The following is a 17,908-nucleotide window of genomic DNA, read 5'->3' on the forward strand; positions in this document are numbered from 1 at the left end:
CTCTCCTTCCTAAAACAGAAAAAGCTTTGTGGTTTCCAAGTACTTGCTTGCAGGTTATCTAACAGGGAAGTTTATAACCTACATTGATATTCTGAAGAAAATAAAGGAGGAGAAACAAAACCAAGCGGGGAATAGACACACATAAATCATCTTAACCCTTGAGGTCTAGGAATGTGAACTTCAAAAGAAGAATGGACTCTTTGCTGCAAGTTTCTATCTCTTTTTCTTCCCTATCTGTTCTATACTTGCCATCAAAGTATACGAGCAAGTTTGCAAAGGTGATTCCCTAAACAGCAGCTTCGTCTACTATTCTAGCCTGAGGTACTTTCCTGACGTGTCTGAATTGTTAACTGAGGAGGGTTGAAAAGATAGCTTGACTAAAAAGCCCAGAAGGATAAATACCTAAAACTTGGGAAACCTCAGAAGCCTGTGCTGAATTTTAACACATGCTTCCAACCTACAGTAACCCGAAGAGAATGCCAAGGGATCAAGGGCACTTACGTAATTGGAAACCACAAGTATTGCTTGATTGCTCAATTGTTTGATCAATACAGCTCCCCTGCTTAATCAATATAACTCTGGCAGGTATCTCATCCATACAAAATTGCAGTGAGAGCCAGCAGAAGCTGTTGGATCCAATTCTACCATTAAGCAGTAAAATCATCACCTCCGTCTGCAGGCATTTGGCCATCTTTCCAAACAAGGATTTATAGTTATGGTGAGTATACTGCAGGATATGGTGGTTGGTACTCTGACATTTTCTGCCTTGTGTGGCAAAGTAATTTGGCGAGCTCTGAGTATTATGAGTATCTTCGGTTGGGGAAAGGAATGGTGACAAATAATAGGCAGTCAATGCAGACTAGGGAAAACAAAAATAGACACAATGGGATTGTGCCAAGTAGTTTTATGAAGCAGCTGTTGCTTGATCGTATTATATATGGAAGCTGCCTGTTACTCAGTTGAATCTAAATATTGGTGTGACTGAACAATCTTTTATGGCTTTGCTTGAAAGTCGATCAATGAGTTTCTAGTGCAAAGGGGATTTGAACAAGGGTGTCCCCTGTCGTAACCCAACACTTTAACTACCATGGCATGCTGGCTAGGCTACCATGCTAGGCTTGTAAAACTTTTTCCTTTCCTTTCTCTTTTCCTTTCCTTTCCTTTCGTTTTTTTTTTCCATTTCCTTTCCTTTCTCCTTTCCTTTCTCCTTTCCTTTCTCCTTTCCTTTCTCCTTTCCATCTTTTCCATTTCCTTTTCCTTTCCTTTCTCTTTTCCTTTCCTTTCCTTTCTTCTTTCCCATTTCCTTTCCTTTTTCCTTTCCTTCTTTTCCATTTCCTTTCCTTTCTCTTTTCCTTTCCTTTCTTCTTTCCCTTTCCCTTTCCTTTTTCTTTTCCTTTCCTTTTCCTTTCCTTCTTTCTCATTCCCTTTCCTTTCTCTTTTCCTTTCCTTTCACTTTCCCTTTCCTTTTCCTTTCCTTCTTTCCCATTTTTTTCCTTTCTCTTTTCCTTTCCTTTCTCTTTTCCTTTCCTTTCTTTTCTTTTCCTTTCTTTTCCTTTCCTTTTCTTTCCTTCTTTTCCATTTCCTTTCCTTTCTCTTTTCCTTTCCTTTCTTCTCTCCCTTTTCCTTTCCTTTCTCTTTTCCTTTCCTTTCTTCTTTCCCATTTCCTTTCCCTCCCTCTCCCCTTCCTTCCTTCCTGGGGGTCTGAGGGAGAGGGAGGGGAGCCTTTTCCTCCTTGCCCCCCTCCCCAACATCTTCTCTGATGGCAATTATGGCTAAAAAAATTCAGGTGCTCAGGCATGAAAATGTGCCACTCAAACACACTGAAAAAAAAAATTAGAGGGAACATTGCTTGCTAGATGTACTCCACTCCTGCTAGAGACTGCAGCTTATCTACAAAGCAACTAATGAAGTCTTGATCACAGATTGAAGCTTAGAACTCAACTGGAAGAATTCCAATTAAACTGCATCTTCCAAGTTCTTCTACAGACAAACCCCAACCACTTTCTCAACAACCCTCTTATAGACCAGAAGATTAGAGATCAGGTAGAAGTTTGTAGAACCTTCTAACGGAGGATTTCTTCAGAGGAAGCACATACCCTTTGTCAGAGTTTGTTGCAGAAATCACATCCAGAAAGCACACACAGATAACTGATTCAGCAGGATTCATTAATCTATTTATATACATAATAACACATGAATAAATGTATAATACCAACAGTAGATTCTTCCAACGTGGTAGCGAAGAAACACTGTAAGCAGGTTCAAACACAGGCAGGCTATACAGAGAATGAGTTTCTTTAGGTTTCAGTTCAGAGTTAAGCCACACCCAGACTCCAAACTATTTCATCTCCCAATGGCTCACCTTGTTATTAAGTCCTATTCATTGGTTGACCTTGTTACCATGTCTCTGCCAGTCATTAATATACTGACACCCTTCAAGACAGTGAGTGCAACTTCCTTCCCTAAAGAAGCATTCCCCATCCCTTGAATCCTAATATCTGTTCTCTCTTGTCAAGAGAGGTCAACATCAACATCAACCTCTGATGCTTGTCTTGAACTACCCTGTCTACCTCTTCAGATGCCACAGACTCAAAAGAATGCTGGATGAAATCACAGGATGCTGTCACAGTGATCTCTGTGATAGAGATGTGAGATATAATAATAGAGATTTCTAAGGTAATCCAACTTCTTGCCAATTTATTATTGATCTTGGTTATTGTCAAAGAAGTGATTGGTATTTACATTTAATTAAATCAGGGTTCTCCAAAGTGGTTAATATTGATCCTTATGACTCAATGAGACTATCCAAGGGTCGATATTATCATTATTGCTATTCATAGTAATATTAGTTAAAGTAGTATTTATAAAATTGCTTTCATATAAAAGATGTTTGAATAATCTGAAACTTCATTAAGGAATCAATCAGCTGAAAAGTTTGGGCAGCCTGCTTTAAATGGATACCTTATGATAAGGTATCGATTGAATGAGTTATAATTATTGAATATATTGCTGCAACTTTCTCGGTTGTTCATTTATTGAAGAATTCTGGCAAGTTACTGTAAAAAGAAGTAGATAGAGCAGGTGATAATTTTCTCTAACTAGATTGTAAATAGGTTTTAGGAAAGATATTTTTTTTTAAAAAAAGCTTACTTTAACATGAATATTATTCCCTGCTATTGCTTGTGGCCTGGAACAAGAAAGGAAAATGTATGTGACATTTTATTTCCTTCATTTTTCTGCTAGCCACCGCTGTCCAACAATTCCAGTAAGATTGAAAGGGAAGATTAAAACAATATATGAAATCCAACCCACAAAAGAATTTAGAAGTTAAAGGGCATTTTTGCATGAGCCCCCCTGAAATATTTTAAACCTAAGTGGCACAAATCTGATGGCATGACTTCTTAGTGCACAGTTCTCGGCATACAAAAGAACTACAAAGGAGCACAAAATAGAACAAAAATAAAGATGGGGTAGAAAGAAGGGCAGTCTCCTTAAACTTTTGCATCAAGATGTTTTATTGCATCAAGGTACTCATCTCCATTTCAAAGCCAAAGAATCAGCACTGTCCGAAGACGTCTCCGTGGTCATGTAGCTGGCATGACTAAATGCTGAAGGTGCATGGAACACTGTTACCTTCCCACCAAAGGTGTTCCTATTCTTCTGCTTGAATTTTTACATGCTTTCAAACTGCTAAGTTGGCAGATGCTAGGACAAGTAATGGGAGCTCACTCCGTTACGCAGCGCTAGGGATTCGAACCGCTGAACTGCCGACCTTTCTGATTGACAAGCTCAGCATCTTAGCTACTGAGTCACCACATCCCCTTAATAAACTGACTAAATTGGATGGATTTGCATCTCTCTCAAAAAAAACAAAAAACCTCAACAAGGTTATCACCAATCAAGCTTGAAAGTTGTGCAGTAGCCAGTAGATTCTTAAGTAGATTGTGTGAACATAGCTCATGTATAGCTTTCTCCAATCAGAAACTCATTCAGAGTTTTTAAAGATTGAATTGCCAGAATTCCTACTCCTAATTCAATTTTAAGGGCACTTGGTTGGCAAAGCTACCATAAGGCAATATCTTGGCAATCAGTAATTAGTTTTTTATTGCCACCCACTCACTGATCTATCTCTACACTCCTTTTGGAGTTTTGAAGAAATCGCTTCTACTTACCCAATAACTTGATGCTCATAATGTTGTAGTGTCCTCTGGAGAGTCTGCCTTATGGTCTGTGGCTATAGAATAAACAAAGAAATAATAATAAAAATGTTATCAGCAGTTTGTCAGTCAGCCTAGCTCTCAGCATGGTGCCTGAATAGAGGTGACTACTGATATTATTGCTTAATCTAATGTATATTTTTCCAATTACATATTCTTTTCCTCCCCTCGCACATCTGCTGTGCCTCCTCCAGAGAAATGTGAAGAAAGCTGCCCAGAAGTAGCAAGCTGTTTTTGTTCAACAAACACATCAATATTTCAAGACTCTTCCTGATATTTTAGTCCTCTGTTAAATCGGCAGTAGCTTCTTTAGCATCCGTGTAACCCAATACAAAAAGCTGCAAAAGGAAAACATGATGTGTACAGAATAGTATGTTAATCACTTGGGGCCAAACGTATACATCTCACCGCACATTTGCTCCCAACTAGTCTCTCAAGACTGCTCTCAGGGCTGAAAGTTACTTCTGTATTATTTGCAGTGACATAGAATCATAGAATAACAGAGTTGGAAGGGACCTTGGAGGCCTTCTAGTACAACCCCCTGCTTAGGCAGGAAACCCTACACCACTTCAGACAAATGCTTATCCAACATCTTCTTTAAAACTTCCAGTGTTGGAGCATTCACAACTTCTGGAAACAAGTTATTTCATTATACATTATACTAGTCTTTCTATTATTTTTACAATGGTGGAAGGTTGCCCTGTTCTTACTAGCAAAATCAGAAATTTCGCACATTTCAGCTCACAAGTTGAACTTCAACTCAAAGATTTCCTGCCAGTCTCCCTTTGCCATGTGAATTGTTTTTCAAAGATTATTTTGTTTAAAGCATAAGTGAAACGAGATCTGTTAGGCTGAAAAGTGTATCTCTCACTAAAAGTCTGTAGAGATTCTCAGTCATCCAGGTCATGGTTGTCCCAAAGGTGCTTTTTCAGGAGGCAAATGGAAGAACTTCTTCTGGCAGGATAGTGGGGAATGGAAGGGTTTATATTCCTTGCAGACAGATAGTAATTTTCATCCACAGCTGAAGAAGCTTCTTGGATGAGAAATGAAACGTCTTCAAAAGAAAAAGCAAGAAAGTCCAGTTGCCTCCTGAAAAAGCACCTTTGCAACTATCACTCTTTTGATTTATAAATCTGTTTTTGTAATTCTGCATCAACCATTCCAAATCAATAATATAAACAAATAAAAATGAATACAGCCCAGTCTTGTCTTGTTCAGTGCTACCAACCTGCCCAGGAAAAGAAAAAAGAAAAGAAACAATGGGATGAAATAGAGCATCTGGGAAAGGAGTTGAGATGGTTGCAATAATGACCTTGTCTTTGGCAGCAATGGCGGCCATTTGGCGTGAATGTCCATAACATCCTCTCATAATTCCAAATGTCTATCTGCCCAGAATGGAAGATAAACCCTTGCTTCCATTAAACCCTCTTAGAAGAGAACTCCTATCCAGATCAGAAGCAGAGGCAATGAGGAAAGGTGTGAAGAGTGATGGTGACCCCCAGCACTCTTTGCATACTATGCACACATAAGCTCAACCACTTGAAATCAAAAATGAATTCTGAAGAAATTCTAAACAATCCTGACAGTGAAACAGAACTGGAAGCCTCTTTCACAAGAAAAGACAAATTTCTGCCTGCAGCATTTCATGTGGTTCTTAGATTTTAACCTTTATCCATGTAAAAGATAAAGATTCCCTCAAGTCAAGCTTGACTCCTGCTGATTTCTTAGACAAGCCCATGTAATTTTATTGGCAACAGTATAAAATGGTCTTCTTAGATGGCTTTTTAAACGTCCCAGTCCAGGCTCCAGCTATGAAATTTCCTGCTGGTCTCTATCTAATTTCTAACTCGCTCCAACCCTGCTTTTCTTCCGAGGTCAACCAAGTATAGCTGGATGCTTGCTGTAAGATAGAAGCTCCCAGATAACTTCATAGGACACAAAGTGGAATCCATCTCAATAGTCTTCGGCAAGTGAGATAATCTGGCAACAACAGCAAGTTATTTTGTCATGCCAATAGAATGCAACCCTTTGTTTTCTCCCCAATAGTAAATAACCACCATTTCTTTAGCAAAATTGTATAGTGTTGGGACTAGGTGCACTATTGCGATGAGGCAAACTAACTGCTCTCCCAGCAACAGATGACCTGGCCTCTAGCATCAGAAACATCATAACACAGGGTTTGCAGAGACAAATGGAACCTCTTTTCAACACACTTGCTGAAAATTATAACTTTGAAGAAATAAATTCACAAAACCTTTAGTATAAATCCTAAGGCAGGTGAAAATGAGGAGGAGGAGAAGGGGAGGAGGGGGAGGTCCAGAACCTTAGCCAACTGCATGAAACAACCTCACTATTTTGCCTTATTACTCTATTCCCAAAAGATTAATCCTCAACCGTTATAGATTTGAATGTGAGTGAAAGGAAAGGGCACGACTCCCTATACAGATGGCATATCTATAATTGTTGTTGGATGGAAACAATACACCACTGTCATTCCGTTGCTTCTAAAGAAGGGGCACATTTAGAAGGAAATTGCAAGGAAAACAACTCCTGCACTTGGAGAGGTAAGCATTGCTTCTCTTCCTTCTTGGTGCCTGAAGATCGTATCAGTCTTGAGTAAGCAAAAAAACACACCCATTTTCAAAAAAGCAAATTTAGATCAGCCGCCACCATCACCAGAGTAACAGACGATTTCCTGACATTGAATAACCTGTCTGTTACAATATTCCATTATTATACTCCTGTTTCTTAGCCCTGGCCATGATTAGCAGTGTGGACTTAAACTTCCAGGATTGATCAACCACAATTTATCTTCAACAACAGCAGTACGTAAATGCAGACAATCCATACAATTTCTGATGAGGTGTAGAAAGGAAATGAATTCCTTTCCTTTCACGAGGCTCTGCACGCCCACCCAGACATCATCAAGGGCCTTCTGCACACACACACGCTCCCGCTACCGAACCAATAGTGAAGAAAATAGAATACCATTACTGGTCCAGATATTTTATGTGAGAGGGTGAAGTCAGCCCCTCCCTAATTGTTACCACAGAATATGGTAGACACAGATAATAAAATCCCCAGTCTGTCAAGATTCTCTCTATAGGTGAGGAAACAATACAGAACTCAACTTGGAAGAATCACCACATGTCATCTTGGTTTTTGGGCCTGATGGATAACACCCCTATGCCGAGTCCACAATTAGTAAAAGCCGACGTTAGCAATTTACCTGCATTTAGATGGGCAGCTTAGCTACACTTGAAAAATAAAGGGAGAAAAATAGATTTAAACCATTTTAAAAGCTGCATTTTAAAATTCTGCATCGAGCAATTACGACTGCTCTCAGCAGGAGCCAAATTTACCCTCTCAGGAAAACCTTTAAAAAGAACCCAATGTGCTCTCACAAAAGAAATTAACAAAAGCTCCATCCAAATAAGGCCACACACAAGGAAACCACATTTTCCCATTTGGAGAGGCAGGTGTTTAAATCGAAAGGACCTGATGGGGCAGAAATTCTCCTTGGATGCAGCTAAAAGAAAAGGCAATTTTGGGGCAACACAACACGCTGATTCATGCTGTGAATAAAGGAATGGATAAAGAACATGAAGTTCATCCCTAAAATTTAAACTACCAATAAACTGCCTTTCATCTTGAAACCTGGGGTCAGTTTGACCAGCTGCCAGCTTCTGCACCACCAGAATGAAAGATTTAAAAGCAACATTCATTTAACCCGCACAAAATTCAAACAATTCTCCTTAAGCACTGTTTTTTTAAATCTGCTTTTTAGCGCTATAACTTTTTTTTTAATCTACCTTTTGGATTCCCTGAATTTTCAGGTTCCCAATCATAGATCTTTGCAATTGTTGGAAGAAAAATCAGGTCTGGTTCCAAGCCAGGAAAAAAGATGCTGGAAATAAAATGAAGGCTGATTGGAAAGAAGGACTTTATTTATTTGGATGCTTCAGTGACAACAGCAAATCTTTCTGCGGTAGCTGGCCCCTTGTCTTAGGAATGAATGGGTTTTATAGGATTCTGAGATGCTCCAGGGGTTGTGCAATGTAGAGAGCCTTGTGCCCTTTGCTATTCTAATACTGGTGGGTTAATCCTGTTATGTCCGAGAGGTCATGTCATGTTCTTAGAATTCGGGTGAGGGATGTAAATTCTTAATCTCAGCCTGGGAGAGCTGTGGCTGAAAGTGTTTTGTTTATAAATAGGACTGCCCAGCCTTTCTGAATGGATACAAAATCTGCATTTCTAAAGACCAGTCTCTTCTGCTTGAGACTGTTTTACTATGCAGAAAGACTGAAGCTACTTTCTGACTTTAAGAAAATGTTTCTCCATTTCTCCTTTTGGGAAATATAATGTTCTCATGACACAGGAAAGAATGCCACTTCTGAAATAAAATTTCCTTATATTTTTATTATGATTTTGTGGGAGACATTCTCTCTCAGCTGATATCAGGTCACAGACTTGCTGCTGTTGTGGGGGAAATTGAAGAAGGGAGGTACTTGCCATAACTTCATAAATAAATAGAAGGAGGAGGAGGAGGAGGAGGTGGTGGTGGTGGTGAAGATCTTGTGGGACTTCCAAATACAGATAGATAATCATTTGGAACACAACATGCCAGATATCACAGTTATCAAAAACCAAATGTACAATTTATTGACATCACAGGAGATGCCAGAGTCGAAGAAATAGAAATTAAAAAAATCACGAAATACCATGACCTGGCCATCGAAACTACGAGATTATGGATGAAACATGTAACAGTGATACCTATTGTCATTGGGGCAGTCCAAGAATTTATATCAACAAATTGCAGCTTACTGCAATAACACCAACAGAACTGCAAAAACTGTGCTACTCGGAACATCTTATATTTTACAGAACTGCAAAAACTGTGCTACTCGGAACATCTTATATTTTAAGAAGGTACTTGGTTGATACCTAGGATGCAGGTAGCAATCTGTATCAATCATTAGCACCAGTCAATGGTATTTGTGATGCATTTTTGAATATTCAGTTGACTGAGTTTAATAATAATGATGATGATGATGCCTGGAGACAACAGAATAGAAGAGAAAGAACTGGAGAAGATAACAAAACAGGAAGACCTACAAATAGAAATAGAAAGACTATCGCAAAGGCAAGCAACGATAGTACCAAAACTAATAGGTGCCTTCGGTGCAGTCCCAAAACAACTGGAGTACCTCTTTAACACCATAGGCATTGACAAATTCACCATCAGTCAATTGCAGAAGGAGGCTTTCCTTTGAACTGCTTCCATCCTGCAACGATATCTATAACTCCATCAAATATCCAGATTTGCCTATCCCAGGTCCTTGGTAAAGACTCGATAGGTAGACAAAAATGCCAAATCCAGACTGAACATCTGGCTGACTGTGTGATGATTAATAATAATAACAATAACAATAATGGGATAACATTTTTTTAACAACCCAGAATCCATCAGGGATATGAGTTCAATATAGTAATGGTTAAAATGTTATTTTTCTACCCAGGTAAATGCTTGTTCAAAATTGCATGTTGCACTAATAACTGGTGCATGACCTGGTTGCAGAATTAATCCATTTTCTGGATTTGCAAAATGCCATGAAACACAATATCACAAACACAATATTTCAAGGCACAAAATACTGTAACAATAACATGGTCACCTAATCAATAACATGGTCACCTAATCAAGCTTAGTCGGATGTGCTTAATGCTATCTATGCTATCTATGCTTAATGCTATAACACTATCTTGTTATAAATGTTAACAACTGTATGTTCCACCTTGACCTACTTCCTAGAAAAATTGTTAAGATCAAAGGAGAGATGAGACCTCTGTACATTGTCTTAGACAGAATATCTAAAGGCAAGGCAACATACAGAGGCAATGATTTAAAAAAAAAAATCAATATGATCACAATTCCAAACACACTCTCACAACCCTAAAAGCAAGTTTTGTATGGCAGAGATTTTGAGTTAACTAAACGAAATCATTCTGAAAGGACTTGTAGTAGCTTGAACAAACCTACATCAAAGGCTTGACCAAACCACCACATGTCCTATATCAAAGGCTCACTGATGAGAGATAAATGTAACAGAATGAATCATACTGAATAAATCTGGCAGGTTTGATACGTTGATCTGTTCACATTTAAATTAAGTTAAAGTTAAAAAACAAATATCAGGCCAGTCATCTGTTTCCATCACTAGCTGTATGTTCAAAATTATTTACCATAGTCCCAAAGACACCAATCACTGGACTCCACTCTTGATTTTTACTGAATTCTACACCAAGTATCAGGTTTGATTACTTCAAAAATCTGTCTATTTTGGTGTGTGTGTGTGTGTGTGTGTGTGTGTGTGTCAGAAACAGAGGGAGGGAGGGAGGGAGGGAGATGGAGAGAGGGAGGGAAGGGGAGGAAAGAATGGAGGGAGGGAGGGAGAGAGAGAGAGAGAGAGAGAGAGAGATTTCAAACACTGACCTGTCATCATGATTTATACTGGAATCAAGAATTTAATTAAATTTGGCTAATATAACCAAAGGGACAAAGGTAAAATTAGTGAAACAAGTAGTAGTTGGGAGGGAAATAACTCCCGGCAGGATGATAAATGTATTGTGACACACACAGTTCAAATTATATGGTGTACACCAGTGGTCTCCAACCTTGGCAACTTTAAGACTTGTGGACTTCAACTTCCAGAGTTCCTCAGCCAGCAAAGTTGAAGTCCACAGGTCTTAAAGTTGCCAAGGTTGGAGATCACTGGTGTACACTACTAAAACTAAATAGGCTGAGCTCACTATTTTTTTCCTCAGTAACCGGAGTTTTCTGCTTTCCGGTTCTTTATGATGTGAACCAAAGAAGTACACGCAGAAGTGGCCAGTCATCATGAATAATGAAAGAATCGGTTATTTAATTAGATGTGAATGCAAGATGATCAATCTTTAGTTTCAGTTCAAAGCCGAGGTTTATTTTTCAACTCAAATTTTATTTTGTGAACAAAAAGAAACCTTTAAAAGCTACCCTTATAATGAATTAGTACAGACTGATGACTTCATTTATTTGCACTCAATTTTGGTTTCATGCATATTCAGACAAAATCTATTCTCTTTAATGCTCACATGAATCTTCTACAATAAAAACTCATGCAATAAATACAGACACATATATAGAGCCAGTTTGGTCTCGTGGTTAAGACACCAGGCTAGAATGCAGGAGATGATGAGTTCTAGTCCCTCTTCAGCCATGAAAGTTATCTGGGTGACCTTGGCCAAAGGATTGTTGTTGTGGGTAAAATAAGAACAGGTGTGTTCATCACTTTAAGTTATTTGTAAAAATAATAAAGGGGGAAGATAGAGATGATAGTCAGACAGACAGATATGGCATGATTTGGATAAATGTGCTACTCACATTGTTCATCAAATTAAGTCAAAGCATTTAGAAATGTGGCTCAAGCAAAACTGCACTTCACCTCTATGAATTAGTATTATTTACAAACCATAATCTGGAACAATCATGTTTGTTGTGCAAAATCACATTGCAATGTGTTACTGGGGTTTTAATGTTAAATGGCATCTTTGTGATTGATTCTATTTTGTATTCAAATTATTTGTTTACATTACTAATTCTGGATGATATTCAAATAATGTCAGCGCAGTGCAATTTTTTTTAAAAAAATCAATCTTTTTTTCTTTCTTTCTTTAAAGCTACTGGGGATGAATTCTTCCCACCCATTTTGGACTTGTAATGGTAAAAGTGCAACCTGCACAGAGTCTATTTTTCATTGCACTTAATACTTGTCTTTGCAGAATTGTCTGCTTAGTCATGTGATTTACAGGTTTTCGCAAATGCTGACAATATCAAATTTCGTTGCTCAAAAGTAACACAATGTGAAATATGATTTCTAACTTCCAGTAAGCTATCTCCCCCCTACATAATGAAAGAAATATCTGCTTTTCTTCATTAATCACTCAATAATTTAGAATTATTTTAAGGTGAATTATTAAAGGTAAAGGTTCCCTCACACATATGTGCTAGTCGTTCCTGACTCTAGAGGGCGGTGCTCATCTCCATTTCAAAGCCGAACAGCCAGCACTGTCCGAAGACGTCTCCGTGGTCACCTTTGGCATTCATGACTAAATGCCAAAGGTGCACGGAACGCTGTTGCCTTCCCACCAAAGTGGTCCTTATTTTTCTACTTGCATTTTTACATGCTTTTGAACTGCTAGGTTGGCAGAAGCTGGGACAAGTAATGGGAGCTCACGCCATTACATGGCGCAAGGGATTCAAACCATCGAACTATCGAACTTTCTGATCGACAAGCTCAGCATCTTAGCCACTCAGCCATGCATCCCTTATTGCATGTATGGAAATGTTGTTGTTTTTTCTTATGCTCTTCTTTCTCTCTCTGCCAGGACTCTTGACTGCCCCTATCTCCTGATTTTTTTAAATAATTTTTAAAATTTTTTTTAATTTAAAACAAATACAGCATTCTTCTTTACATGCTATAGAAAGTGTATCAGTTGGTTACAAAAAGACTTTCATGCATCTCTTCCACAGTCAACAAACATAATTCATATTAACTTAAGTCTTTTAAGTCAAATATTCATACATGTCACCCTCATTATATTTCCATTTTCATTTGACTATAATTGTTTAAGCGTCCTTCATCATAAAATATACAAAAATTTAATGCATAACCACATACTGGCCTTTCAATTACTATTTTTAAAATCCTCCACTAACACTAAATCCTTATGTCCTATTCTAGCTAAACATCCATAATATTTAATAACAAAGTTTTCTAATCCTCCTTTCCAAATCACTGTTTAAAGTTTACATCCAGTTTCCTTATGTTATACCCATATCTATATATACGTTGTTATTCTTATCCTTCCTTTATTTGGCTATATCCTGTATCATACTATTTCCCCCCTAATAATCAAAATTTTTATTGTATCTAACTTAGTTCTTTATTGTTGTTGTTGTTGTTGTTATCCTTTATGTATAATCCAAAGGGATTGGTAATCTTTCTTACATGGGTACCATTCAATATTCATATCCAATTATACTCATCATAACACTACACATTGTATACATTAGTAACATTATCACTTGTTTATTTAAGATATATCTATTATCAATAAATTTCACTAGGTTTAACTAGTTTTAAATTATGTTCTTCCATCTATCAACCTGTGTCTTTCCAAAAGCAAAACAGTCTCATATCTTCTGCCATTTGTGGTGTCAGTCCTCTAATCAGCTTCTTAATCAGCTTTGTACAGACTTCTCTTAGCAACTCCTTGCTTATAAGATCTCTCATATAATCTTGATGCCCTCTTTCTGTTTTCTTATTCATCTTATCTTTGATTGTCAGCAGTGTTATCAATGCTTTTGCTAATAGAATTTCTCTCTTTAAGTCCATGGATTCTTTTGTATCTTGTCCTCTGGAATAGATTTCCTCTCCATTTAATTCCACTTTCAGTATTCCATTCTTTCTATTTTCAGAAACAAACCAATTACCATAAATATCAGCAGATTTAATCTCTTTATATTCATTTTCCACTTCGATTTTTTGAGTTTCAATCATCCCATTTTGCATCTGATAGACATCCTCAATTTTTTCATCTTATTTTATTGTTATGTGCTCTAAGTATTCTAGTTTTTTCTCTATTCTTTCATATATATTTGATAATTTCTGTATTTCTGAAAGTATCTTTTGCAAATTTGAGACTTCTGTTTTCTTTTGAAATTGTGCCATTCTAACAAACACATCTGCTCTAGCTTGGAAAGTTAATAAGATTAAAGCATAGATTCACAAAGAACTTTGCTTCCACTTTTACTTCAAAGGGACAACTGTGTGCCTCCCTTCTTATCACTCTCTGTAGCCAAGCAGTGAAACCTTGTAATGCAAAGTCAAAAAATCCTTGGAAAAAAAGAAAGTGTTCCATTTTCAATACACAATTCCAATCAACAAATCCTCTCAGCCTCCGAGCAGTGGTAACACTGTTGAAAATAGTTTCCTTATCTTTTTTGTATGTCACGTTAGAAAAAAGAGTCCAATCTTTAAATGAATTAGAAAAATACCCACAGCAATGAAAGAGGAAAACTTTAGTTTATAGGTTACAGAGAACAATAAAAGAAAAAGTAGAAGAAGAAAACTTAATCCATCCATTTCAAAAGGCTTGCATAGATTCCATCCAATAGCATTTAAAAAGTAAGATAACCCCTGTCCAAAACCATTCCAAATTTAATTCCACCGCTTGATTCTTCTATTATCCAATTTAGATTAATTTTAAATTTTTATAGGCAGTCTCTTTTTAAAACAACAAATTTCCTCACCAGCTGCAAACACTTTCTCTTTCCGTATCCTTCCGTTTTGGAGCCGCCCCGACTTCGTCAGCCTTGGCTGGATATTTGTCACCGGCTTGAAGAACTTCTCTTGCTTCTTTCAGGGATTTTGCGATATCCCTGAAATCAGCAAGATGTATTCTTCCTGTTCACTGTCTCTTCGGGACAGTTTAGGTCCATTTGGACCACCCAGCAGTAAAAGTATTGGCTGCATTCTCAGAGCATCGAGACTGCACAACCATCTTGTCGTGACATTGGCTCCTCCTCTCCTCCTGATTTTTTTTAAGCCCCAGAGAGCATATAAATCTTCCTCATAAATCTTTGCTTGAGATTTAATGGAAGTGTTGGAATCAGACCATTCTGAGTCTCTATTGGTATACTGTTTATATCTTCAAACTGATGAGGTCCAGGTAAGATAATATTGACTGCAATGAAGTCAGAGGTTCTAGCTGGCATGGAATAGCCTAAATATGTTTGGGGGTGGGGGTGGGTTTTATTATGTTTGTGTTCAAATAGACCAAATGGACCAGTACTGGTTTTACTGTTAAAGGGAATGTTACATGAGGAGAAAGATAGCAATAGCAATAGCAGTAGACTTATATACCGCTTCATATGGCTTTCAGCCCTCTCTAAGCGGTTTACAGAGAGTCAGCATATTGCCCCCAACAATCTGGGTCCTCATTTTACCCACCTCGGAAGGATGGAAGGCTGAGTCAACCCTGAGCCGGTGAGATTTGAACCGCTGAACTGCTGATCTAGCAGTAGCCTGCAGTGCTGCATTTAACCACTGCGCCACCTTGGCTCTCAGGAGTCTTCACTTTTTTCTACCCTACTGTGTAAAAGTATAATAATTTATGATGTGATAGCTTAAAATGACTAAAGACTTGGTGCAAAAGGCCTCTTGGCCTACAATGCCATCTATTCTTTGAGGAAGTCAGTCTGAGAAAACCCATAGACTTCATAACACTTAACACCCATAGACTTCATAACCCTGCAAAGGTGCTTCTCCATACAAGTCCAGTTATGCAAAGTCTTCAGAACCAAGAGCCTCAAATAGCCACAGCTATTTGATCTTGTCAGAACTGAGCCTGAGTCTGTTCTTCTTCATCCAGCCTTGCAGAGCTTTGAGACATCCAGACAGAACATCATCAGCATCACTTGGCAGTCCAGGGTTGTGACATACAATTAGTTCTCAACAGCATAGTGATTTTACCAAATCCCGAACTGGCATGTAGACATGTAGTGGGAAGGGTGAGAGCTTCAAGCCCTGAGGCACATCACACATGCAGTGTTAAAGCTTGATTTTTCCCTATCTGCCAATTACAATTACAGAAAAAGATGGAGAATTACTATGCTGCCATATGCCAGTCCCCACAGCCGGTCCAGAAGGATACCATGATCAACCATATCAGTGAGAGACCAGGGAACACCAGGACTGATCCATCATTTAACATCCTAGCTCAACCAAAGGTCATCAACAAATGTAATTAATGTTGACCCTACACTCTGCCTTGGTCTGGATTCCAGATTCCTATCTGGATTCCTATCTGGAAACAGTTCCAGATAGTCCATCGTCTCCAAGAACATTGGAGGTTGCTGCCCAACCATCTTCTCGAGAAATTTCCTTTTAAAAGAAGGCTGGATACTAGATAAAAATTGTCCAGGAATATTGGGTTTAACATCAGCCCTTTGAGGAGGAAATGCATGGGCATCTCTTTTATGACTGGAGGAATTACCCTTTCCCTCAAGGAAGATAAGGAAAAGGAATGGATATGACTCTAAAACAAAACCATCATTTGATCACATTAAGATGAAACACTGAGAGAATTGGTGAATAATAGAAGGATGATGGGATGTTCTAAATGTGGGGCAGACAATTATTAGAAGTATCAAGAAGAAATCTTGGAAAAAGTGGTTCTGGAAGGAAATGTAAGAAATTGTCAAGCTAGCCCAAGAGCAACTCAAAATCCAGCCAAACTTCAGCTCTATTTGCTTACACTGTATAGACAGAATCTTGCCAGAATAAACTATACTGCCCCAAGGTAATGAATGTACTATGGGATATTCTGAGGCATGACTACCCTAGATCTATCTCCCTTCCTACAATCCAGTTCTAGATTGTGCTATCACTAACCTCATCCCCTCCCCACCTTGAAATGTGGTCCCTCCTTCTTAAGATGCTGCGGCTTACTGTATGTCACAGAAATGAAAGAAAAATTAAACAAATATAAAAAATTCTTGGAAGATAAATTTATCTCCCCAAAAATGAATAGAGTGTGGATGTAAGAAAAGAAGATGTAGAAATGGAACAGAATGAAAATAATTACCGTATGTTTAAAAGCGCCACTTAGGCATGTAGGAAGTATGAAAAGGGATGCTTGATAAAATGAAGGAATGAAAGAAGTAGTGATTGAGAAAAAAAATTAGTACAAAAATAAAGATTTGCTGCAAAAAGAGATGGGAGAAAGGTATTACATAATGACTGTAGACACAGTTGTGAACAGTGTAGTCAAGGAAACCATGGAACAGTTGATATTAAAAGAGGCAGAGAAAATGGGGTTTAATTTTGATGGAAATGGAAAAAATCGTTGTGGAAGTATGAATGACTGGGACTAAACTAGAAACCTCAACAATGGAGAATAGAAGTAAAATTTAAAAGGGATGAAATTATTTGAGATATCAAGGGAATAAGGAAATGCTGGGAGAATATACAGTATGCCAATAGTGATAGATATGTCAGTAGTGATGTGTCAAACAGTATGACTGAAACAATTGTTACCAATGTTGATGTCCAAGAATAAAAAAAAATCAATGAAAAAAGTCATAAGTGTTCAGAGCATGTTGAAAATGATAACGTTGTGTCAGCATCTCTTCATTAGGTAATTAGGAAAGAAGACCATGAGACTCCATAGGTAGAAATCAAGTGTACTTTTACTAATTATAAATGATTAAAGGCATAGCGAAGCGAAGACTGATTATTTAGGCACGAAAGCGATTGATATATAGAATAACCCATTCCCCACCCCTTGGCATCACAGTTACAGTCCAATCATAATTCTCCTAAGTGTCAGATGTGAGATAACTTCAAAAGGCATCACTAAGATGGAATGTTGGTGCCGTTAGTCTTGGCGGGAACCTCCTACGCATGCGTACTCCGACAGGCAGCAGAGCTCCAGAATCTTCCTCCAGCACAATTAGTAAACCCCTCCCAAATACCATGCCCTCCCTCCCCGTTTCATGGCAGCCAAAGCAGCAGTAAAGCAGAGGCTGACATGTTGCCAATGTAGACAATTGGAACAGGAGAAATCATAAAATATAGAAGCCGTTT

At 38.1% G+C, this 17,908-nt stretch overlaps 1 protein-coding gene and 1 long non-coding RNA gene across 3 annotated transcripts in view; one reads left to right on the forward strand and one right to left on the reverse strand.

Moving 5' to 3' along the window:
• GUCY1A2 (guanylate cyclase 1 soluble subunit alpha 2) overlaps positions 1–17,908 on the reverse strand; it is a 241,801-nt gene that overhangs the window by 211,255 nt on the left and 12,638 nt on the right. The window contains exon 2 of the mRNA XM_032220051.1: positions 4,173–4,234. Coding sequence (XP_032075942.1) covers positions 4,173–4,234 — 62 coding nt within the window. The remainder of the gene's footprint in view (positions 1–4,172; positions 4,235–17,908) is intronic.
• LOC116510471 lies at positions 596–4,762 on the forward strand. Of its 2 annotated transcripts, none has more exons than XR_004255646.1 (3): positions 596–718; positions 2,517–2,676; positions 3,244–4,762. It is a non-coding gene; the product is annotated as an uncharacterized LOC116510471 (long non-coding RNA). The 2 variants fall into 2 exon arrangements; XR_004255645.1 differs by having other exon boundaries at positions 4,412–4,762.

This window comes from Thamnophis elegans, chromosome 6, assembly GCF_009769535.1.
Source record: "Thamnophis elegans isolate rThaEle1 chromosome 6, rThaEle1.pri, whole genome shotgun sequence".
In the NCBI taxonomy this organism is placed as follows: Eukaryota; Metazoa; Chordata; class Lepidosauria; order Squamata; family Colubridae; genus Thamnophis; species Thamnophis elegans.